Source organism: Opisthocomus hoazin, chromosome 2 (assembly GCF_030867145.1).
Source record: "Opisthocomus hoazin isolate bOpiHoa1 chromosome 2, bOpiHoa1.hap1, whole genome shotgun sequence".
NCBI lineage: Eukaryota > Metazoa > Chordata > Aves > Opisthocomiformes > Opisthocomidae > Opisthocomus > Opisthocomus hoazin.
This window is the reverse complement of record NC_134415.1, coordinates 41,323,040-41,347,735: the sequence shown is the minus strand read 5'-3', so window position 1 is coordinate 41,347,735 and position 24,696 is coordinate 41,323,040. Positions and strand designations below refer to the sequence as shown.

The following is a 24,696-nucleotide window of genomic DNA, read 5'->3' as shown; positions in this document are numbered from 1 at the left end:
TGATGGATGCCAAAGAAGCTAGTCCAGCTAGATCTTTATGGAATCTAAATATTTAATTTGCCCTTTGACTAAATGTCAAGTAAATAAATTACTCCAAAATCAAATCATCCCCTGAGGAGTAAGGTCCACTTACTACCTAAGGATTTACTCAAATTAAACTGCCATCAATGCCACTGTTTCATTATCTGTCTGAATGTTGTATTTTAACTTAAGAATGGCACTGTGTTAGGAGTTTACCAGTACCAATCTTACACTGAATTTCACATGAAGAGACCTTTGAAGCCAGCTGAAACAGTAACGAAGTTAACAGCACTCCTAACAGGTATGGGACTTTGCCAGCAGTGTTCAATGACCATTCTGAGCTTAACATAACATTCTGAGCTCACATAAATTCTGTCACAAGCTGCACCTCATTCACTGACACTACATCATTAGAAATTTTGTTTCAATTTGAATGCATTAATTACATTTACAAAGGAACTCATTCAATATCTAAAAATTATCAACACTTAAAAACCATGCCTGCTTCATCACATGTAATGATGTATATAGACTGTCACAGGACAATTGACCTATCCTGCTTTGTATGACAGCCTCACCTTGTGCCCTTTAACATCATGGAAAAGATCCTCCTGGAAGCTATGTCAAGGCATATGGATGACAGGGAGGTGATTAGAGACATGGCTTCACAAAGGGCAAATCGTGCCTGGTGAAGCTGGTGGCCTTCTACGATCAAGTGACTGCGTTGGTGGACAAGGGAAGACCTTGACCTCTTTAAGGCCTTTGACATGGTCCCCCACAACATCTCTGCCTCTGAATTGGAGAGATATGGATTTGATGGATGGACCATTCCATGGATAAGGAATTGGATGGATGGACACAACCAAATAGTTGCAGTCAACAGCTCAATGTCCAAGTGGAGATCAGTAACAGGTGGTATCCCTTGGGTGTCCATTTTGAGACGAGTAAAGCTCAGTATCTTTATCAACGACATAACGCGATTGAGTGCACCCTCAGCATGTCTGCGGATGACATCAAGCAGAGCGGTACAGCTGATATGCCTGAGGGAAGGCATGACATCCAGAAGGACCTTGACAGGCTTCAGAAGCAGGCCAATGTGAACCTCACAAAGTTTAACGAGGCCAAGTGCAAGATCCTGCACCTGGATCGGGTCAATCACCAGTATAAGTACAGACAAGGACTTGGGCATGCTGGTAGATGAAAAATCACATACCAGTCAGCAATGTGCACTCACAGCCCAGAAATCCACTTGTATCCCAGGCTGCATAAAAAGAAGTGTGGCCAGCATGTCGAGGGAGGTGATTATCCTCCTCTGCTCTGCTCTTGTGAGAACACACCTGGAGTACTGCATCCAGCTCTGGGGACCCCAGTGCAAGAAAGATGCAGACCTGCTAAAGTGCATCCAGAGAAGGGCCACAAAAAAGATCGGAGGGATGGAACACCTCTTCTATTAAGACAGGCTGAGAGAGTTGGGTTTTTTTAGCCTGGAGAACAGAAGGCTCCAGGGAGACCTTATTGTGGCCTTTTAATACTTAAATGGAGTTTATAAGAAAGATGGAGAGAGACTTTTTACACAAGGGCCTATAGTGACAGGACAAAGGGCAATGTTTTCAATCAGAAAGAGGGTAGATTTAGATTAAGTATAAGAAAGAAATTCTTTACTATGAGAGGGGTAGGACACTGGAATAGGTTGCCTGGAGAAGTTGTAGATGTCCCACCCCTGCAGTGTTCAAGGTCAAGCTGGATGAGGCTTTAAGCAACCTGATCTACAGGAAGATGTGCCCCCTCCACAGCAGGGCAGTTGGACTAGATGATCTTTAAAGGTCTCCTCCAACCCAAACCATTCTATGACTCTATTATAAAAGCAACAGGCAACTCATTACAACTCACTGCATTACGTTCACTGAATCTGGTCAAGTTATCAGAACAAAAACTGGCAAAACAATGGATTGGGAAACATATGCTTAAATACACAGTTCAGGTAAAAAGGCATGGAAATAGCTTTGCGCAATAGCACGTTAATTTTTATATTTGCTGGTTTTCTTTATACTACTATTTAAAGAACAGCCAGCTAAAATAACCATTAGCAAAGAAGTATAGTTACACAGATTTTTTTTTTATGACAATAACACTGGAAATAAACCCATGGAATAAGATTGATTTTGAAGTCCATATAGACTTCTTCTTGAATTCCATATAGACCTACATTTCTAACGCATTTTACAAGCCTTTCATTTTGCAAGGAAGACCGGCGCAACATTTACAAAACCATCTAAGTGTCCTCCAAAAATGCAGAATATTCTTTAAAGGCACATTTCTTAAGAGTTTGGTCATTTCTATCCAAAAATTACACAAGATGGCATTATTACCCTGAGGAGGATACTCTTGCCTTCTAAGAGATGCATTCAAATCTCTCAGACTCGATACGATGACAACTGCATCTGCAAGACAGCATCTCACTCTGCTTGCTCAGAAGTTTGGGTACAACTGCCTGAGACCAACTACGATTGAAAAAGTCAGCCAGCCTATCATCCTTCAGTAGGCCTCAGCTCCCATTAAAAAGTATACAGTAATTCAGAGCCCATGAGTGGCCCTCACCAAGCTGCTGTCCACCAGTACTACAATGGAGTTCCCAGCAGTGACAGCAGATCTTGCAGTAAGGCTGCGATATTCGACTAGTTTTCATTACAGAAATCAGAGACATTAATTTGGCAAGAACTGAGTCTAGCATTGCAGTTAAACTCATGATACTGTTAATGAAATTTCATTAATTTATGTCCCACATGGCTACATTGTACAAATAGGTTAATGTATGTATGGTGCATATGTACACTTACAATCCTGATATCCACATGATGAAAGACAAAACCATTTATTAAATTGCATTTATTATGCATCTTAAACCACCTGGAGTACGCTGTTCTTTTGAATTCTCTCTGCAGTTTTTAAATCACGTTCCCCCCCAATCTGACTTGTCACGCAAGTCATAACGGACCAATTTCACAGGTCACTGGCCCACGATTGTTAAAAAAACCCTGCTTCTCATGAAACTCTAAGCAGATATGAAATATCACAGTATTGACATTTTCCTGGACACTACTCTGTCTACATCCATCAAAAGCACAAACAGGAAAAAAAGTCAGCTACAGGTGGAAAAAAACCCTACTATTTCTCTAAAGACTGTAGATCTTAATTTTCCAACAGAAGAATACCACCTGCCTTTTACTCTGCCAAATACTGAAATACTTAACCACATGGCAAGAAATATATTCCTGCTAGAGATTTTCTAAGCCTTTTAGAAATACTCTTCTCGTCCTTCCCCAGAATCTTTTAAGCTGACGACTCACTTCTGAAATAGCTTCGTTATCAAATATGGCATGTACAGGTTATAAAAACATAAAGGTTTAATCAGCACTTTCTTGATTGAAGTTCACTAATGGGTTTGCCAAATTAACCAGCCCAGAACTGTGTAACATATATTATTAAGCTTCATTTTGCATTTGCATGTTACCTGTCTCCCAAGAGTGTATTCATCCTCTGTTTTGGTGTTTTAAATATTTACAAAGACATTCTAAAGTTTTGCCTTATTAAAAGAAAAATTACATAGACTGAGAAAAACTTCTGTGGTAAGTTTGGGATCTTATAACTTGTAAATTAGCAATGAAAGCATTGAGATAAGTCTTTGGGAGCATATCTGAAGTTTTAATGAAAGAGTCAGATTACAAAAAGCCATAGTGGGAGTCTTATACGAGGAAGCTTTAAAGTTAGTTGCAATGTATTAAAAAACAACATTCAAATAAATTATTTTTCACTGCAGTATGCCAAGTTTTTGGAGATAGAATTAAAATTGGGCTTTCATTTTAGACCAAGTAAAGCATAATATTAGACTATAATACTGCATACACTAGTGAGATCCAAATGCCCACGGTGTTGCAAGAGAACATTTTCCCTCAGGCATTTGAAATTTAATGCTTCTTTAATATTCTCTGTTGGATATTGTTAGAATGGAATTTCAAATATTTCCTGCAATTTGAGTTAAAGATTACTGAATAATGCTGAGCAGCAAAAAATTTTTGAAGCATACATCTAAAGCTGGCATAGTAGCTTAATGTCCTGTTGTTTCTTGCTTTAGCAAAATTAATTTCTACAGTCTTCAACCACGAATTCAAGCACCACCTGGAGATACAAACCCATAATTTAACTGTGGTGTATTTCTAGCTCCCTTGACTAATACACTGAGGCTAGACCCTGGATGCCAGACAGCTATAAAAGGAAAAGGCGATTTCATAGCAATACTTTATATTCTCCTAAGTCAGACAGTGGGCAACTTGAGAACAGTATCTGTCCCATTATTGTACACAAATGGGATTACTTGTCATGAAATAAATGTATATGGTTTCGCCTATATTAAAAGTATATATTCTACTATATAGTCAAGAGTAACACCTTTCCAATAGGACTCGAAATATTCAAAAGGCTTTTACCCAATTAAGATCCAACCTTTCCACCATACATGTTAGTGGATTACCATGGTTACTCAATACAGGTAAGGGTAGACTGCAAATTAAACTTAACAAAAAGGCATAGTTGCATCATTCAAGAAACAAACCAGAAAAAGACTAACTATAATCATGATTCCCTTTGCTTGATTACTTCATGGAGAAGCCTCCTTCATGCAAAGATGCAGCTACTTTCTTTTCCATCATTTCTGTCCACAATATTAGTGGTCATGCTGCTGATTTTGTTCCATTGCCATGGTTCCTTTATCATTCATACTGGGCACATGCAGACTCACTCCTTGGCGCACTCCTACAGGAAGTCTGCCAATTTCTCTCAAAATGCCTTGGAACGCTGCTTCAGACAGCATGACTACCGCGAGTTCAAATGAAGCAATTCCTCAACAACTCTAAATGCCTTCATGACACGCCCAACAGTTTTCAACATTGATCCTCAGTCTCATGCTGTAAGAAAACCATTCTGATGGGTTCCAACACAACCCTCGTCAACACTCTGAACTGAAAAACCAACAAAAATACATGTATGCACGTTTCTGAGCTGCAGGAAACTCAAAGTTATGTAGCATGGACTTGGCCAATATACTCCACGGAGCTGGATTCACGGGCCTATGCTTTTCTTAAAGAGATAGGGCCAGTTTAACCTTACAGTGTGCATGTGCAGAAACTGAGTACTTGTGTTTATGTGAGCAGAATGAATAAATACAGTTTCTTCTTTCTTTCCTCAAGGATCGGTAAAAACACTGAATATGGACAGTACTATAAGCAACACTAAAGCCATCCATAGACCCCACTGCTGTTTAAAATCAAGTTGGACAAGGTTTCCAAAAGCCGGCCAGACACCAAAATGAATCTGTGAAGCAGCAGAAAAACCTCAATACAGGAAATAAAGTGTTTAGTTTGCTCTTAAGCTTATTACTGACAAATTCGCGCTTTAAAAGTTCTGTTTCACATAAGAATAATGACATTAAGATAAAAAATTATCAGTATTTTCCTTCTGTAAAGAGTAAATTTTAAACTACTAACTTTAAAAAGTCAACATCATAAGACACCATTCTCCCTCCTCAGATACTTCTGTTGATATTTTCTTTAAAATATCATTCAATACTTGGGGGAAAAATGTGAGAAAAATTTAATCTGCATAATAGCAGCTATTAACAACTTAGTTCTGTGAAAATACATAAACAAATACAAATGGATATTTTAAAACAAGCTGAAATATTTTAAGCAAATTGTGTGATCATAATTCACAGCAATAACCTTAGTGAGAATAGCACTTGTAATTATGTGACAAGTTTGGCATGGAAAAGCATCCATCAGTCATTCCGACATGGAAAGGATGGATAAAAGAAGTAGATGGATTCACCCGCCTGCACTGAGTCTAAAAAAAAAAAAAAGGAAAGTAATCCTTACAGCTTGTAACTTCCTGTATCAAAAGTTATTCCTTGATCATCAGGTCATCATAAAGAAGTGCAAAATAAAGTAATTTAAGAGAAAAAGCAAACATTTATTTTCAGTAGCAGCAGTTTTGCCACTTGACTCAATGCTGACTTAATTTTTTAAAACCTTACAAGGACATCAGCTTAACATTTAAGTCTAGGTTTGGGTTTGGTTTTTTGAGTGTTTTTTTTTTTAATTGTTGTAACGAATTAACATAAGATTACATGATTTTATTTTGTAGAACTTGAATTATTACACAGGTTATTTCTTCCTTAGAATACCAATCTGCCTCTTTTGACTGGGTTTAAAACACATCAACACTTTTACTACGTTTTATAAAACAAGAGGAAATGGAATAAAGAAGCTATTGCACAATACCAAGACAATTTTTAGATATTCATAAAAAAGCAGATTTTCAGTTACTCATATGCTCACAGCTAATGCATTAATCTGCTAGTCTTAGTGAACAGGAACATATTAAAACAGGCTAGTGCAATCTTAATTCAAATTTCTCAAAAAGCAGCAATGCAATGCATATGCCTTGGAAACCCACCTGATCAATACAACAACTTCCTAACACTCCAAAAATCAAATGAAGTGAGGAAATGTACCGTTTCTTGTGATCAACGTATAGGTGATATTCTTTTTACATGAATCCCTAAACCAACATTCTTCTTGTTGCATTTTAATTGGGAAGTCACATTTCACAAGAAAATTGCTTTATTACTTTTATATAGTCTGCATGGAAAAATGTATCTTTAGATGTACTTTAATGCAAGTGTTTCAGCTAGTAAACTAATTGAATCCATGATATACATATTATGGACTGGCAGTTTTCATCACAAATGTACATTTAGGTTCTACGGTCTGGAATTCCACTTAGTGGTAAAGCCAGACAGCAAATACAGAAAAGCACTCTCTGTCATACGCCATTCTCATATTTGCAAAGGATTCCTCTCTTTCCATTTCCCATCTCCCAGGGGTTTGCAAAAACTTCTACCTCCTCAGTTCACCCACAATGGGACAAAGTACTTAATTCACTCAGAAGTCACATGTCACAATCAATCTCCTCCACACACTCACGTTAAAGAGTAGAAAATCTACATGTTGTTGTCACAAAGTGTATGTTCAACCAAGAAAAAGACAGATTTGTGTTAAGGTCAAAGACAACCCAGTAAGGCTATTTCTCACACACCAGGAACACAATTCTTCTGTTCGCTCTGTAATAATTCAGAGATCAACTTTGCTGGATTTACAGCCAATATACCAAAGTCTTTGTGCACGTGTGCATGCATTTTGGTTGTTTTGGTTTGGTTTTTTTACAGCCATTCTCTATACCCTGTATTTCTAAGAACTGTGAGACAAAAATCCTTCCAAAACAGTTCACAGATGGTAAACGATGACAGATCTTCCATAATCTCTCAGTTTTGTCTACAATGGAGTTCCTAACATCAAGCCACTGTGCTACCACAACCTCTAGTCAGTAATGGAGCCCTTCTGCATCAGCACAGACAGCAAAGGAGGCCTTAACTGTTGCAGTGCCCTCTGGCAAAAGTACAATACGTGTTTTTACTATTAAACTACTTAGAAACAAGAAACAAAAAAGAACATTCTGGCCACAATTTTTACTAAGATTTGACTCATCAATACTTCATAAAGATTACTAATACATATTACAAGCATGCTATACATCATTTGTGTCTCTTCATAGTCAGTAGGCACCTGAGTACAGTATGATTTATGGCACCCTATCTACCTATTAAAAACATACTGAAGGTTGCATAAGCAATTAATAAATGATTAATTACGTAAAAAACCCAACTAAACTATTAAGAAATAAAAATGAAGCCATAGGATAAAATGAGAACAGTTCCACAGAAGGTAAGATTTGTCTTTAAGAAAGAAAGTTTTCTGAAACACAGCAAAAAAACAAAAATCAGGAGTTATAAACAGAATTTCTAGATACACAAGTTTCTTCATACTATTTAGTGTCCACGCAGTATCAAATAACTGAAGTTTAGAAATAAACAGTGAAAAATTATTTTTGGACATTAACACTTGGAATACCAAAAAAAAAAAAGTATAAAAATATAAATTCTTAACAAAAATGTATCTATTTTCCTTTTCTAAAGTAACATTTTAATTGTTCTTGTTTATATCTACATCTTTATGATTTTAAAACTCTATTACAGATTTCTCACATACTTTTAAACATAGCTTTTGATCCTCTTAATCCCATTCCAATATTTTTATTTAATGCTTTATTTTATTTCTGAAAAATCCCTTATTATTATCTTCTCGGACCATAACTGAGAAGAGGCTTCCAAACCTGTTCCAATTCTACCATTATTTCTAGGATTGAAACCAGCCATTATATAGTTCATCTTTTTTACACAGTCTTAAACATTTTAAATGTTAATTATATCACACAGACTTAACTACAAGAGACATGTTTTTGTATTAAAAATTGTAAGTAAATGCATGAGATAAAAGAAAAAATATATTACACATGGAGATTATAAAAAGATAACTTCACAAATTATTGAGAATTAAGTGTAAAAACTTACCTAAAAAAATTAATCAATTTCTACACAAGGCTATAAAGAAAAATAATATCCTATCCAAAATACAGTTAAAGAACACAGCCAGCTGTTAACAGAGAATAATTCATTTTAAAATATAAAAAACCCCTGGGAATTCTGACACTACCCTTCAAAACTACTTGTTGCCTTGAAAAATAATACTTAATTCCCACAAAATGGAGATTAAAACACCCTGAGTACTGTGTTGTTTAATTAGACCAATTTCCAAGTAATTCAATATCTTTTGAGTGCAAATACTGTAAAACGTATTTCAAGAATTAGCTGAGAGCCCAATCCACATGCACATTAAATTTCCATTACTTCTTTTGCATGTAATATGTTTCCATTTATGCAGCTCTCTGGCTTAAAGTGCTACACAAAAGACACATACTAATAAAACATGAGGGAAGCATTAAAGAATATTAAAAAATTACACCAAAACCTTACAATCTTACAAAAAATATTGACAACAGAAGATGCAAAATTGGCAAGAAAATTACGAGACAATAACAAACTACAGGAAATCTGAAGACTGTGACAAAGCTGTCAGGAAAAACAGCATTAAATTGAGAATGAAAATATCCAAAACTTTGAAGAGATACTAAGACTAATAAATCAGCAAAAATAAGTCAAACACACCACACTTCTTGAATGTAAAGAGCACAGATTTGGAAGATTGGGCTGCAGAAAGTTGAACACTGTACAACAGTGACAACAGTCTGAAGACAGCGGCATGATTTAACGGCACGAGAAACCCTACCAAGAACCAACACTTCCTACAACACCAGAAAGGTTTCTATTCAGAAGCAAATGATATATTTTAGAAACTAATAAACACCAGGAAAAGGAGTTGTAAAAATTTGACAGGGAGACAAAAGTGTATCTCATTTATTTTCGTACGTTGACATTTTGCTTGGAAGATATTAAAGCTTAACAAGTAGAAACAAAATTTAAGCCAAGTAAGAAGGAAATAGTAGAATTGTTAAGTTTTGCTAACTTTAAAAATCACACCACAATGATAAAAAGCGAAACTTTAAGGTATTTTTAGTTAAACCAGCACAAAAGACAGTGCAGACAGTCTTAAACCAACTTAACTCTATCTCAGACTAATTATACTGGGAATTTAAAATAAACTGATATAGTATCTCTGACGAACAAAAGCATTTGCACATGGCTTTGCACCATATTCACTACAAATCACTTTCAACACAAGGTATGCTGTTATCTTGAACAACAAATAATTCAAGGAGCATAAGCTTGGGCAAAAAAGGACCAAGAATGAAAATGGAGCCTTATGTACAGAAGAAAGCTCAATTAGCTTAACTGAAATCCACTATACCAATACAATCTGTTATGCTGACACACACAAATCAGTTTACAGCATGCTAACATTGATTTAGCTGAAAATTGATAAGGAATCAATTTAAACTGAACCGATTATGCTGAGTGAAAATTAACTTATGCGAGTCCACATCAGGTTTTGTGTACATTTCAATCTTACATAATCTTAAATAGTGTTAGCTAAGTCTGTACAATGTCCAGGTGAGAAAAAGGTTAAAGTCACTAGAGTAAAGCACTTTAGGATGCCGGAATAATCTGACTGGAAAACAAGCTCCCTTCTACTTACCAAGCTCCTCTACCTTTCCCAGTAAGCCAGACCTCAGCTTTGCTTGCAGCTGTTTGGCTTTCAAATTCATCCCCAGAAGGGAATTTAGGTACAATCTTCATTCATATTAAAAATGTACAGTAATTAATGGATATAAATCAGGCTAGTCTGACATTTAAAGTAAACTAAGTATGACTGTACCTTTCCAACTCTGACACTGCAGAAGCTGTCAGAGGTTCAGCTGAAGACTTGTTCAAGCCACGGGAAGTTTTGAATTGTGGCATGAGCACAATTAGTAACAAGACTGGCTAAAATGAGAACGCTTTGCACGACAAGCATAAATATTTACATTTTATACCCACTGCCCTAAAGGAGTAATTTCTCATTTCTGTCTGAGGACTGAAGAAGAAATTGTGTATTTACACACTGCCTAGATTGTTAAAAAAATTTTAAAAAAATCAACTATAAAGACCAGAATAAGATTTAAAACAAACCTTGCAGGAAAATGTTGCAACGAGAGTCTTTATACTAAAGACTCAGAGAAGTTACAGAATTTGTCGTATAAGGAACCCTGCCAGGATCCGATGAAAAAAAATTACCAACTACGTCATCTCAGACTCTCTTTTATAGCACAACACCACAGTTTCAGAATCTATGTTTTTTGCTGATGTATTGATGCCAATATCAGCCTCACTTTAGGCACAGATCGAAAGAGTTTACTTCAGCCAACAATCCAAAACACAACTAAAGGAACAGCTTTATTTTTGTGTAACAGATCACTAGTTTAGTCACGCTGTTTTGACAGCACAGTAGCCCAGGTAAGCTCTCAGTAAACAAAAGGAAACGGCCAAGCGCAAGCTCGCGGGGTTTTGTAAAGGCTAAGTACAGCCAGGCACCTCCTCCTGAAAGGCCGAAAGAAAGGTGCCTCACCGCGACCGGGGCTCGGCCTGAGGAGAGGAGCTCCCGCCCCGGCTCGCTGAGGGAACGGCGCGCGCACCGCCGGTAGGGCGGGCGCAGGGAAAGGGGAAGGAGGGGGTGGAGGTGTCTACAGGTAGCGCCCGGAAACGGCTCGGCCCCGCCGGTCTGCCCACCCCACGGAAGGCCCGAACCCACCGAGCGCTCCGAGGAGAGGGGGCGGGGGGAAGCGGCGGGGAGGGGAGTGCCGCCACCGCCAGCGCCAGGGTCTGGTCCGCCCGCCGCCCCCCCCCGGTCAACCCAGCAACCACCGAAACACCGGCACCTGCGCACGCGCACCACCCACACACTCTCGCAGCGCGCGACGTCCTCAGACGGTACCTCCTCCCAGGCGCATGCGCCTCTCTGCCCGCACCGGAGTGTAACGCGCCGCCGGCCCGTCGCCTGGCGCATGCGCAAGCAGAAATGCCCGCGCCGCCGCAACACCCTCCCGATCCTCAGCTCCCGCGGACGCATGCGCAACGAAGGGAGCCGCCTGCTGCCCCCTAGCGCCGCTCAGCAGAGCTGCTCTCGGGCCGCCGCTTCAATGAATGGGGGAAGGCAGAGCGGCTAACCGCTGCCTGGACGCCAATAGCGTCCGGGGGCGAGGCGGGCGTGCCGCGCGGCACGCTGGGAGTTGTAGTTCTTCCCCAGCCCTAAGCTGCGAGGGGCAGCGGGAGCGGTGACTACAGTCCCCAGGCGGCCGCGCGGGGCCAGCGCGCCCCGCCCCGCCCCGGTACCGTAGCGCGGCGCTGTCGCGGTTCCAGTCGCGCTGTAGAGGTGACCCCAAGGCTGCCGGAGTCGCCGCTCCTCTCCGCCATGGTCGGTACCGCTCCCCGAGCCGGGGGGCTCTCCCTTTAGGCGGCGGCTGGGGCGGGGTGATGGCGGGCTGCGCCCCCTTGCCGGGGCGGTTGGGGCAGGGGGCTCCCGCCTGGCGGAGGTGGCTGCGAAATGGCGCCGGTCGCCCCGGTCCCGCCGCCTCCTCGCCGAGCTGCCCGCGGCGCCGCCGCAAGGCGCCGGGGGGTGACCTGAAGGTGCTCTCGGCACCCGGGAGGAAGCGGGGGAACCCGGGGCTCGCCTCGGCTCCCGCGGAGGCCGCGTCGCGGTGACCTTCCTCCAGCCCGGGGACTTGGGGGTCGGCGGCGGCCCCTGCAGCGCCGGCCTAGCGTGGCCTGTGCCTCCTCCCCGCTGGCGTGCGGGGCCGGCCGGCTGGTGGGCCCGCCCCGGCCGGGGCGAACCGAACCGAACCTCCCCGGCCTGGTGCGGGCCCTGTAGTGGCTTAACCGGCGCCTTTCCCTAAAGCCGGCCCCTCGGTTGGCGGCCGTGCCTTCGAGGGGATGGGAATGCCTGCTCGCTAAAGGTTCTGGGTGCAATTCTGTGCTGTTAGCTCGAGGGGAGGTGCCCGTGAGGTGTTTTCCTCTTGTTTCATCCCTGCTTGCCGACAGAAATCCAGCTATTTGTGTGGGTTCTCCACGTTGTCCAGGAGTTCTTCTAGTTCTGTCCTGGGGCTGCGCAAGTGAACTGGAGCGCTTTGCTTTTCTGTGGCGTATATGTATGCGCACACACAGGCTTGCACAGAGACCTTGCTTTCCTTTGTAATCATAAAAAATCTCCATGTTTTTCTAGCTTTTGTACCCTGTTATTCAGACCTTTTGTTTTGGTACTTTGCTGTAGGAAAGATGCTTGCGTGCTCTGAAACATGGCTTGTTATTTCAGCTATGTGCTAAAAAATACTGAACTCTGTAAACCTTATCGATCCTAATTCTGCACCCTTATTTCTATTCAAAATATGGATTTGCAAGAGTGACCACAACGCAGCAGGTTTTAGTTTATGCTTGAGCTTTCAAAACATTGGCTGCCATGAATTTGATGGTCTGTAGGAGAACTTCTATTTGAAACTTACTTTAATGCCCAGACATTTTAGAATGTCACTGTTTTTTATCTTACTTTCACAATGCTAATTATGCATTTGGTGCAGGGTAAAGGCTCTAAACTTATGAAACAAAATCATGTGTCTGTTCATGCAACTGCTGTTAGCTAAATGAAATGGAAAATGTTTTTAAGGGCACCTGTGTCAAGGTCATTTCTTAAGGAAAGAATTCCTTTGGAATTCAGTCTATGAACTGCAGCGCTGCTGGGGTTGCTGAAGTGCACAACTGTCTTTTCAGTGCTTTCTACCACACTTCCCAATACACTTACTGTCACTGCAACTCAGCTTTAAAGGCATAAGAGCAAAGGTAAAGTTTGTTAGGCAGACTTTAGACTTTTGGGGAGGTACAGTTTAACTTAATACTTACAGCATTCTTGTCAAGCAAGGTGGGATATCTTAGTTAGCTTTAATATTTAGAAATAACACTAGGTTGATGATATTTTGCAGACAGTTACGTTTATCACTAATAATGTTCATAGAGGTCTCGTAACTGTAATTAGTAATGCGAAGTCCATGCTTGTGTAGACAGGACATAGATTTTCTTGTTTCTACATTTTATGGATTATGAGCTATTTTGTATTAGACTTTTACTTAGCTTTGTAACCTCCTGAATCAGTTTTGCAGTTTTGCTATTTTCATGTATGGCACTAATATTTTAGGTCTTCTAGTATCAGCAGTAATCACAGAGATAATTTAGGCACTGAGTTCTTCAGCCAAAATGTGTGTTAGGGGAGGGTATTAAACCCACAGCTTCCTCATTTGATACTGGAAGTTTTACTTCTATCAGTGATAATTTAGGAGGGGGGGAAATCCTACATATTTTCTGGATTAGGAGAAGGTTATCTGGGGATGCAATGAATGCTGCTTTTTTTTTTTTTTTCCTTTTTATCATTACCTTTACTAATCTTTCAGTTTCCTAGAACTTTTTAACTATACATCAGCTGTGTGTGAAGTAGGGGGAAGGCTTGGAAACTAAATAGTTAAGTTAGATCCCATTTAATTTGTTCTCTAGTTCTTGTATACCTGAGAGTGAGTAAAGGTCACCGCTGTAGTTACCATAGTGTGAAACTGTTCTTACCAAAGCCCAGTGCAGGAGCCAAGTCATGGACTAAAATGTGTGAACATGAATGTATGGAGTCTACAACTTCTGATGGGGAGCTACTCACTTCTCTAAACATCCAACCTCCAAAAGTAGCCTCAGATGCTCAGTGATACTGATTTTTATATGTGATGTTAAGTTTTGCAGGGAGAGTTAACTCTGTTTTGTAAGAAGCACAACATTTATGGCTTGTTAATCTAGCTCCTGGAATCAAGAGAGAGCATGAAAATTTCTTTGGTACTAATTGCTTGCAATTGGTGCAGGGTCAAGGGGGTTCAGGGAGAGCTTGTATGTGAATCCAATGTACTGAAGGCTTGGAGATAAAAAAATGAGTAGGCAGTACTCCTCACTTTATTTTAGCTTCTGTTTCTTCCTCTGTCCTCCAGCCCAAAATGGGGGGAGAGCAGGAAAGACGGTAGTAAGCAAACATAATTTTGAGATGATGGATGTGAGTCATGACTGACAGATTTTTTTTTTTAACAAGGCTAAATGTTAATTCTGTCTTACTAAAACAAAAAAATAATTAGAATAGTCCTACCTCTTGTGTTTTTATCTTCCACTCCTTCCTTCTCCAACTGTTACACCTGAATACTCACTGTAATGCTGGTGGATAGGTTGGGGTTTTTATATTTAAAGCAGATTAGCATATAAAATACATATAGTTGAATAGTTTCTCGTTGACTTCCCCCTTTTGTAACACTACTTTAGATTGGCTCACAGGTTGCAAAGGAGAAAGAGCCTAACTTCTTAAAATTTTTGTTCTGTTAACTGGTAATTCAGAAATGAATTCACAATTGGTTTCAGATACCATGTAATTCAAAGAAAATGTGTTCTGCTGTTACCTGTGTGGGTTCTGGAGTAGCATGCTTAGTGTGGGATCACTTTTTATACGCTCTTGATGCGGGATTTTGCCAGACCAAGGTTTTGCAGCGCAGTAACTTTCTAGTACTTACTTTCCAAACTAATATGATTAGCTCTCTTAAAAGAGCATTCGTTGTTCCATTTATGTAAATAAATGTAGATTCTGCTTAAAAACATGCTGAGAAGCTGGCTTTAAAATCTGATATGCATCTTAACCTCTGCTGCCCATCGTCATTCAGACATTATGGTGTATTTGTAGTATAACATCCCTACCCAAGAATAGTGCACCAAAGCTAGTTTTGAGACTTAAAACTGTGAGAATCAGTTGTCTGCTCTCTTTCCCCCTCCTCGCTGAGTTTTGATGTGGTGTGAGAGAGGAGACTCAGAGTAGGACAGGTTCAAAAGAAAATGATGCAGTTGAACACCATGACCAGTAGCCATTTAACCAAATATTTAAAGAATCTTTCCCAAAACAAAAGCAAAATCATGTTGAGGTCTAAATCTGTGAGTTCAGTAGTTTAACTTCATTGCTTACACTCTCGTTTTATCTAGTATGTGATAGAATGAGGTAAATGGCCTCATTTTTATAGTTACCTAACGCTAGCTTGATGCAGCTGTGCTTGGCTGGTCACTTCTGTGGAGAGAATACACTCAAATCCCCAAGTGGTTTTCCTATAAATATCGATGACAGGCATGTTGGTTGGAAAGGATCTCTAGAGGTCATCCAGTCTGACCTGTTTCTTGCTCCAGGTCTGGAGGCTGTCCAGTCCAGCCTGATAGCGAGGCTTTTGCCAGTGCTAAAACATGTCATATGTGTGTTTTTTATCTGGGTCTTGAAAACTGCGAAGGATGCAGGTTGCGCAGACTCTCTGGATACCCTGTTCCAGTGCAGCAGTACTACCCTGATCAAGAATTTTTCTCTAAATTTGTAGCTGTTGCACCTTGTTCTGCCATCTGCCGCTACCAAGAGGTGTTTGGCAGCATTATTTCTGTAATACTCCTTGACGTTGTAGTAGGCTGCTGTTAGATCATCCCTGATCCTCTGCCTTTCCAGACTATCCCCAGCTCCCTCAGCCTCATCTTCGAGGACGCAAACTCGGGGTCCCAAAAATGGACTCAGTATTCCAGCTGCAAAGTCACCAGCGCTACGTGAAATGACTGCCTTTGCTCTGCAAGCTATGCTTTTCATAATGTAGCCCAGTATGAAATTAAATCACTTCAGACATAATTGAATGTGGAAGACGTTTTGCCCATAGCTCAAATGATCATATTTTAATTATTGGAAAAGTGGGCATGGCATTTCACCAGGCTGGTCAGAGTCTGCTTGTTCCTGTCCTAGCGCAATCTGCCCGAACCCTATTGCCTTTGGGGAAAAAAGGAGGTGCAAAAAAACAGGCTTACAAAACAGTGGGTTACAAATGTCGTTTGGCATGTTTTCCCTTTTCATAGAATGATAAAACAGTTTGGGTTGGAAGGAACCTCTAAAGGTCATGTAGTCCAACCCCCTGCAATGAGCAGGGACATGTTCGACTAAATAAGGTTGCTCAGAGCCCCGTCCAACCTGATCTTGAATGTTTCCAGGGATGGGGCATCTACCACCTCTCTAGGCAACCTGTGCCAGTGTTTCCCCAGCCTCATCGTAAAAAATTTATTCCATATATCTAGTCTGAATTGACCCTCTTTTAGTTTAAAACCATTAACCCCTTGTCCTGTTGCAACAGGCGCACTACTATTAAGTTTGTCCTTATTACTTATAAGCGCTCTTCAAGTACTGAAAGGCCGCAATAAAGTCTCCCTGGAGCCTTCTCCAGGCTGAACAACCCCAAGTCTCTCAGCCTTATATTTTCAATATTAAATAAGCTCTGGAGATCCCCAGGTCCAAGTTCTGCTTAACAAAATGGACTTTTCCTATAGGGTAAGCCATTTTTTTCCCCTCTTTGCAATATAGCAACATGTTGGCAGTCTTCTCCCAGTCTTTTGGAGTTTTGGGTCAGTTTGACGATGGACAGTTATATTAGATGTTAGTGTCTATCCGTAATGTAGCTTTTGTGTGTGAATTTGTTAAATTGCTGCTGTATTCCTTGGTTTCTGGCATTCAGTAAGTCTTTGGTTGCAAGTGAGCATTCAGAATTTTAATGGAAACAGCCGTCAAAATTAAAAGAATCTGAAAACTGATTAAGTGTGGCAGCTTGTAAAACTTCTGTAGTAAGTTTGAAGTATGAATGGGTACTCTAATGAGTGGGTAGATGTTGTAACCCCTTGTGCTAAAAAGGCAGCATTGTTAAAAGGAACACAACATTTTTCAGATAGGTTGACATTCCTGGCATCTTGGAAGCTTTTCCAGGAACAGTTCTTGGGGATATTTTTGCAAGTGTGGTCTGTTTCTCTAAAAGCAAGTAGATAAATTGCAGATGGTTCTAGCAGAAAAGAAGTGTGATCCCAGGAGCTGGCACATGCTTTCATTCAGGTTAACTAATCATAACCTTATTTCTGTAGTAACTGTTAATGTTTAACGCTCTTAGATGGTGTGAGCCTGGACTGCGTAGCGGTGGGTAAGTCTCTCTAAATTTCTTGCAGGGTGAACCTATCAGAGTCCTGGTGACTGGAGCTGCGGGGCAGATTGCTTACTCGCTGCTCTACAGCATTGCTAAGGGAGATGTCTTCGGCAAAGAACAGGTAACTCTTACACTGAATTACCACTTGTCTCTGCTGAGCAGTAGTGAATAAGCTAATTTATGAGCTGCAGTCCCTGAGACTTGTTTTCTTGTAGACACTCAGAATGGTTTACCAATATGCAAGTATTTTATTCTTTAAGTGGTGAAAATGGAGTCCTGCTCTGTTCTGTAAGCTTTCAGTTGTTGGTTGTGCTGAAGTTTTTCAGAGTTCTGTAAATGGATTTTTAAGTCTTGCACAAGATAGCAGTTTCTAGCAGATAACAAGACAAATTCATTTGCAAAACAGGCTATGTGCAACTTGCACTAAACCATTTCTTTCTTTACAGCCTCTTGTTCTTGTGCTGCTGGATATTACCCCCATGATGACTGTATTGGAAGGTGTAGTGATGGAGCTGCAGGACTGTGCTCTACCGCTGCTGAGAGGTGGCCAAAAGAAATTTTTCTTCTACCTACAAGATGTTCTAGTACAACTGTTGCATTTATGAGTTCCTATAGCTGTCAGGAAGTTAAGCAGAAGAAAATATTAGATTATCCTTTCTTGGTTTTATATTTTGTGGAAGATAATTTAATTTAACTTAGGCTGTAACCTAGTAAGAATGTTATCAAATGTCTTTTATGTAAAGAATTGACTACGCAAATACCTGGAATTTGGTTTAGATCATCTAATCCTGAGTTGTCAGTATGTGCAACAAATTGTCAGATACTTGGGTGTTTATGCATTGTATTCTAGCCTAGTGTTAAAAATAACAGTGAATCTTTAGATACGCTTACATGTATTTACTAAGTGAAGAAAAAAATCTAGTCTTTAGAAATGACTTCTGCATAAAGACACAAGTTGAAAAATCACTCAAGTCATTTAAACAAGTTAAATTCTGATAAATCTAAACAAGCAGAAGAAAGGGAGCCAGTAGATGCTACTGTAATTATTACAGTACTTAAAAAACCATGTAGCTACCAGCTCTTGTACAAACCGAACCTTCTTCAGTTTGAATTGTTAAAGGGAGAGGAAAACTTCGTTTGTGTTGATACTTGCCACTAAGAATTTTTTGTAGAAGTGAAGAACAGCATATGCATGTGTATAATATGCATATATATGTATGTATATCTGTTTAGAGATAGACACGTGAAAGGTATATTTTGACATGGATTTTTCCTGTGTTTTCAGAATTAATATCTAAAGCTTTATATAAATATTTGTGTATAAATACTTGCCAATAAACGGTTTCTAATCTGAAGTTAGGGCCAAATACTATACTTGTGTTTTTGGAAGGGGGAGGTGGTGGTGCTGTCAGATCAGTTTATATCCTATTTATGAACCAAAGAATATTCCCGTTAACACTTTGCTGTGAGTATTTATCTTAAGTAGATTTCCCCCCCCCTTTCCTTTTTTTTTAGAGGTCATTCCAACAGACAAGGAGGAAGTCGCATTCAAAGACCTTGACATAGCAATTCTGGTTGGTTCCATGCCAAGGAGAGAGGGCATGGAGAGGAAGGATTTACTCAAAGCAAATGTGAAAATTTTCAAGTCTCAGGGTGCAGCCTTGGACAAGTATGCCAAAAAGACTGTCAAGGTGAATATAGAAACTGAATTTAAAAAGTTAACTCTCTGAATTGTGTAGAGATCTAAATATGTTGTAGAATGATATTGTGCCTGTTCCAGCAGGAACCTATTCAGTGCAGGCATTCCTTTCCTTAAGCCCTGGAAAATACATTGCAGGCAAGGTTAGATGAGACATAGTATGTTAAATAGTTAGATGATTTAGTCCTTAATTCGTTCAGTGAAAAAGGTAAGTCTTATATTGTATTGCTGTAGTCCACACATACTCTGAAATGGTTACCAGCAATTCTAAAAAAAAAAAACAACCACCAAACCCTGTATTAAAAAAAAAGCAGTCTTCTGCTCGTTATCTCTCTTCTCTGGGAGAACTGTATTATCTACATGCAGCTGCCTACTTCATATCCATCTGTGGCTTTAACATAATGACCCTTAACTTCAGTATCAATATGGAATTACAGTTGCACAAAAAATCAGCTTTATTTAGGTTGTTTGCATCTTGGTCTTTGGAGCATTGGAAGCCTTTAATTGTTCTCTCTCAGATTCCTTCAGCACAGTTAATGGGATCATGTGGCTGCTCTCCTACTGCTCTTAATCTCAGACCCAGACTCCAACTGTGCTTTGTAACTGACTTTTTAATGTCTACTTCCTCTGCTGATGAACTTCCTACTGCTTCTAAAGACTTGTTTGCTTCTTTATACAGTTGGAATAAAAACTATCAATGTAACTATTGCAGAGTAATGGAAAATTTACTGAACTCGCTTTCAAAAGGGGAAATACAAAGGGAAGTTTGCAGATTAGCTTGTGTGATAGAGAGTCTATGGAGCTTGACATTAATCATTTGAGGCATAGTAGTAGATGAAGGATGAATAAATATCAGTGTTCCATAGAAATAAATTGACCTAAGTTCAGGCAGTGTCTTACTTCTAATTCCATATGAACATTGAGATAAGTAACTGTTCTGGCTTTCTTAACTATGAAACAATTGTATAAGCAGTGGCAGCCAGTCTAGGAACTGTTTGAAAGGTGACGGTGAATTTACTGTGGGCTAACTAGTGTGTGTAGTGTCGTGCTTCCCCTGTATCTAGTAGCTTGGGGTTTGAAGCCAGGCTGTGGGTCAGTGTGCAGATCTCCCTAGAAGTCTTGTTCTCTTTCACATTTGAATGTCAAATTATAAAGACACCTAGCTAGAAATATTTTTCTGTGCAGTTATAAAAGACTTTGACTATGAAAAATGCACATGCAAGAAATCTTGTGGAAGACAGCGAAGAGATTTAGAAAACTTGACTTTTTGGTAGTTTCTTTGAAGGTGAAGCTGTGTATTTCACTTGAGGGAAGCTGTTTTGTAGAAATAGCTTGTTCATCTTTCCACATTCCCCTTCTCCTTTTTTGTTTTTAGGTTGTGGTAGTTGGGAATCCAGCAAATACTAACTGCCTGATTGCGTCAAAGTCAGCCCCATCAATACCAAAGGAAAACTTCAGCTGCTTAACTCGTTTGGATCACAACAGAGCTAAATCTCAGGTAAAAAGGGCCTGTTCAAAGTAGAATGCTCTCTGTTATCTCTGCTAAACACAAACAGAGCAATGCTTTCAAAGAAGCCTGTGAACTGAGAGGCTGAAGTTAATATACTGGACATCCTTAATTTTCAATTAGATTGCTCTGAAACTTGGTGTGACTGCTAATGATGTAAAGAACGTCATCATCTGGGGCAACCACTCCTCCACGCAATATCCAGATGTTAACCATGCGAAGGTAAATGTGAAAGGAAAGGAAGTTGGAGTTTATGAAGCTATAAAAGATGACAGCTGGCTGAAGGGAGACTTTATCCTGGTAAGATCTTGGGGCTTTTTTAAACGGTCATTCTGTCGTCAGTACTTTTACAGCTAACACGTGTTTAATGAGGAAGGGGCATTTTTTTTGTAGAGGGCTTGCACTACTTGAGGGTGGGTTTTTTTCTGGCATTTTCTCCGCCATTTCCCAGCTGCAGCAGCAATGGGGGGGGGAGCGGCAGTACAGCATCCCCCCTGGTGTTAAATCCTTTCTCTCTGGCTTTCAGGGATCGTTTGAGACCTGCTTGCTCGGGCATCAGTTCTGCACTTGTGCTTTCTCCTGATCTCACCTCATATGAAATTCTAAAGAGTGAGGCAGCTCTTCCTGTCTCGCTAGAAGAAGTCATCTTCAGATAGCTTGTCTCTCAGTTATTTGCTTTTGAGAAATTTAAGACATTATGAAGCTTGTGTAAATGCTAATAGAAAAAGCCATTTGGAGTGCTGAAATGATTCAACAAAAATAATTCTAATTATACTGTAGGTGCAACTCATCTGGCACACAAGCACCACTGACACAGTTCACTATGATGACTTTTTTGGGCAGCTTTGTAGATGAAATAGGATGATCTTCTGGTTGCTGCTCCCCACCCAGCAAAAAAAGCCCAGCAGCCCTCCCCCTGCACATGTGTGTGCATGCATACACATGCTTTCCAAATCTAAATCTGTGACCTTGTCAGCAGCATTTCTGAAAAGTAATCTGAAAATTCTAGAAAACACCTGCAAATGTTTTAATGTGGGGTAGTAATAAATAATAATGTAGGATAGTAAAATAAAATAAAGGTGTTAATTGATCAAGAGCACAGGCTACCTAAATGTAATGAAAAGTAAAACAAAGATTACTAAAGCCCCTAATGAATGTGAATAAGTAGCTGTACTTTGCTTGGTGTTGCGATGTTACTGGCATGCTGACAGCCAGGTACTATATCTTAGCCAAGGCACCTTGAGTTTGGAACTGAGGGTATGTTTCGTCATACAACCGTGTTCTGTCCTGTCTTATTTTTGGATATAGCTTATTCCAGTTCATGCTTGTTGCTACAGGATAAGTGATTGTATGCTAGCAACCCAAGTTTAGGAGCCAGAGTGTAAGCAGAAACCTATCTTTGTCCTTGATCCCACTGTATCTTACGTGGCTAAGGCGGCATACTGGCTTGGCCTTCTAGGTACATTGTAATGCTGGTCTATCCTAGAATGCTTTGCCTAAACTAAGGAGATTTCATAATTCTTGCTTTCTAGACTGGGGTGTGGTTAGCATAAAGCCTTACCAAAACTTATTGGAAGAAAAAAAAAAAAGTAAGGTTTAAGAAACTATTCTAAGAATTGCAATTCTTAAGTACAAAATTTCTAAATATAGACTTGGGTATAGGGAGGTAGGTTCAACTATCTTCAGGAATTAAATTAATTTTATGCATTAAATATTATAGGATTGAGACCAGCGAGTAGTTCATGTTGGTATTCAGCAAAAAAACTTAATTCCCAGTGTTGCTGTGAGACATCTGTTGCTGTTGACATACGTGAAGTCTCTTGGTAAAAGCTTGAAACATCTGGTTGGTATGAAAGAAGTTAGTGGGCTGCTAGCTAGAAAGCAGGTACTAAGAAATGACCCAGCCTTTGAAATATTCCATTATGTTCTTGTCTTGGCAAAACTCTTCTAGATTGTATTTCTGAATTGTATACCATGTTCATTTAGTGTTAGAACTGTATCTTGAGTGATGAAATTAAAACATGTTTGTAAAGGCAGTTCTTTCCTTACAGCGTTTACTAACGGTGTTTAGACCGAGTCGTGATTTTGCTGCTTTACAATTTGGTTTGTTTTTTCTTAATTGCAGACTGTTCAGCAACGTGGAGCAGCCGTTATTAAGGCTAGGAAGCTGTCCAGTGCGATGTCAGCTGCCAAAGCTATTTGCGATCATGTGAGGGACATCTGGTTTGGCACTCCAGCGGTAAGATTTTGCTCTTGAGTAAGTGCTTGTTTGCCTAATGCTTTGATTACATGCCAGTGTCTTTGACCTCAAGTGTGTATGTGTGTTGAGAGGGGGAAGAATCTGTCTTTTTCTGGAATTAAGTGTGTAGAATTTGTGTGGAATAAGTGTAGGAGATGCAGTATATTGGAAATTAAAATTTTGCTTGCTTTTAGTGATGAAATATGTATTTATCCCTTCCTCTTCTGTTTTCAGGGGGAATTTGTTTCCATGGGAGTAATTTCTGATGGCAATTCTTACGGTGTTCCTGAAGACTTGCTATATTCATTCCCTGTTGTGATCAAGGTAACTAGACTGTGTTTAAGTCTCAGTATCTTCTGCAAGAGCTAGTTGAACTGTTGTACGAGCTAGTTAACAGCTGTTCTTTTAGTATGGGTCTGCAGTTGCTGGGACGTGGGAGTTTTAGCAGTCTTTCACAGACAGGACCATTATTCACCATTTTGTAGTAGCTGTCAAATAAGTACTGCCAGAAAGGTAGAATCTTACATGACTAGCTGGTGCTGCAAACAAAATTAACTTATGCCTGAGGTGGTTTTTTTTTTAAGGCCATAAATTTTGTTTCTTATGCTGCAAAGTTTCCTTCGTGCCGACTGAATGAAGCTTGTTCTCATATGGAGGTGCTTTTTGTTTGTTTTCAAACAGGACAAGGCCTGGAAGTTTGTTGAGGGTCTTCCTATTAATGATTTTTCTCGTGAGAAGATGGATCTGACTGCTAAGGAGTTAACTGAAGAGAAGGAGACTGCTGTGGAATTCCTGTCCAGTGCATGACTAGGTGATGAGGAAATACAAAATCGTTTAAGAGTGAAAGAGTCTAAAAGTCGTCTCTAAGTCTGCTACCACACACTATTACCGTATTCAAGTCAACTGTCAGTGGCAATTGTGCATTTTAAAGTTCATATGCTTACTGGTACTGTTGTGCCTATAGAGTTATTAGCAAAAAGATTACTAAAGAAGCTAAACTAGTTTGTTGACCAAACGTTATCTGTTCAATACTAGTTGCTTTCTGTGTATGATACAGGATAATTGTTTGCCTCGGCCTTGGCTGCTAACGCACAATCTGAGTTTTGATTAGATTTTGGCACTATTGGAACATGTCCTAGTCTGTGATCACTTCAGCATCTTATGGCTCAACTGACAATGAATTAGAATGCCAGTAGTTCGCCTTGAACCAGTAGTTCAGTGACTCAGGTCTATCACTGGATGGACTCCCCAAGTGTATACTGTTCACTCTGGTTATGCTTACGATGTTTGTCAATAGAAATATTAAAAGATGCTTAATCACATAATGGCTAAGCGTAGTCTTTTGCACTTTTATTTGCATGTTTTAGTAACATAACTAGCAGAATTTGATAGTACAACATAAAAAAAACCCCACAAACCTGAAGGCCTATCTTAAGAAACAGAGGGGAATCTAGTTTTAAGAAGCTTTATTGATGACTAGCACTTCATTTGTCTTTCCCAGGCAGAATTGCTTTATGTCAACATCAGACACAAAAGCCTAAAGACAGATTTGTATTCCAGGACTACAGTTCAAAAGCAGTGTGGATACTGTAGCTCAGTAATTTGGTAGCTTCAAAGCCTTTTGTCCAAAGAGACAAGGACTCGCTTGGTTAAGAACAAGTGAGGTTAATATACTTGCTTGAGAATTTT

General features: G+C 39.9%; 2 protein-coding genes across 4 annotated transcripts in view; one reads left to right on the top strand and one right to left on the bottom strand.

Annotated features, from left to right (window-relative positions):
- Positions 1–11,531, bottom strand: part of WDPCP (WD repeat containing planar cell polarity effector) — a 155,868-nt gene extending 144,337 nt beyond the window's left edge. For 2 of the 3 annotated variants that reach the window (XM_075413345.1, XM_075413343.1), the window contains exon 1: positions 11,404–11,474. The gene's annotated coding sequence lies outside the window, so the exon portion shown is untranslated. Of the gene's footprint in view, positions 1–11,403 lie in introns of all 3 variants that reach the window. The other variant, XM_075413344.1, reaches the window with a different exon arrangement.
- Positions 11,532–11,829: 298 nt separating this feature from the next.
- On the top strand, positions 11,830–24,332 carry MDH1 (malate dehydrogenase 1). Its single transcript, XM_075413342.1, has 9 exons — positions 11,830–11,939; positions 17,585–17,683; positions 18,009–18,105; positions 19,078–19,253; positions 20,637–20,759; positions 20,892–21,068; positions 22,894–23,007; positions 23,242–23,331; positions 23,689–24,332. Exons 1-9 carry the CDS (start codon positions 11,937–11,939, stop codon positions 23,812–23,814), a joined length of 1,005 nt encoding a protein of 334 aa, XP_075269457.1. The 5' UTR covers positions 11,830–11,936; the 3' UTR covers positions 23,815–24,332.
- Positions 24,333–24,696: the final 364 nt, after the last annotated feature.

Coding starts and splice junctions, on each gene's coding strand:
- MDH1 (XM_075413342.1), top strand. Junction 21,069..22,893: donor TGAAGGGAGACTTTATCCTG/GTAAGATCTTGG, acceptor TCTTAATTGCAG/ACTGTTCAGCAACGTGGAGC. Junction 23,332..23,688: donor CATTCCCTGTTGTGATCAAG/GTAACTAGACTG, acceptor GTTTTCAAACAG/GACAAGGCCTGGAAGTTTGT.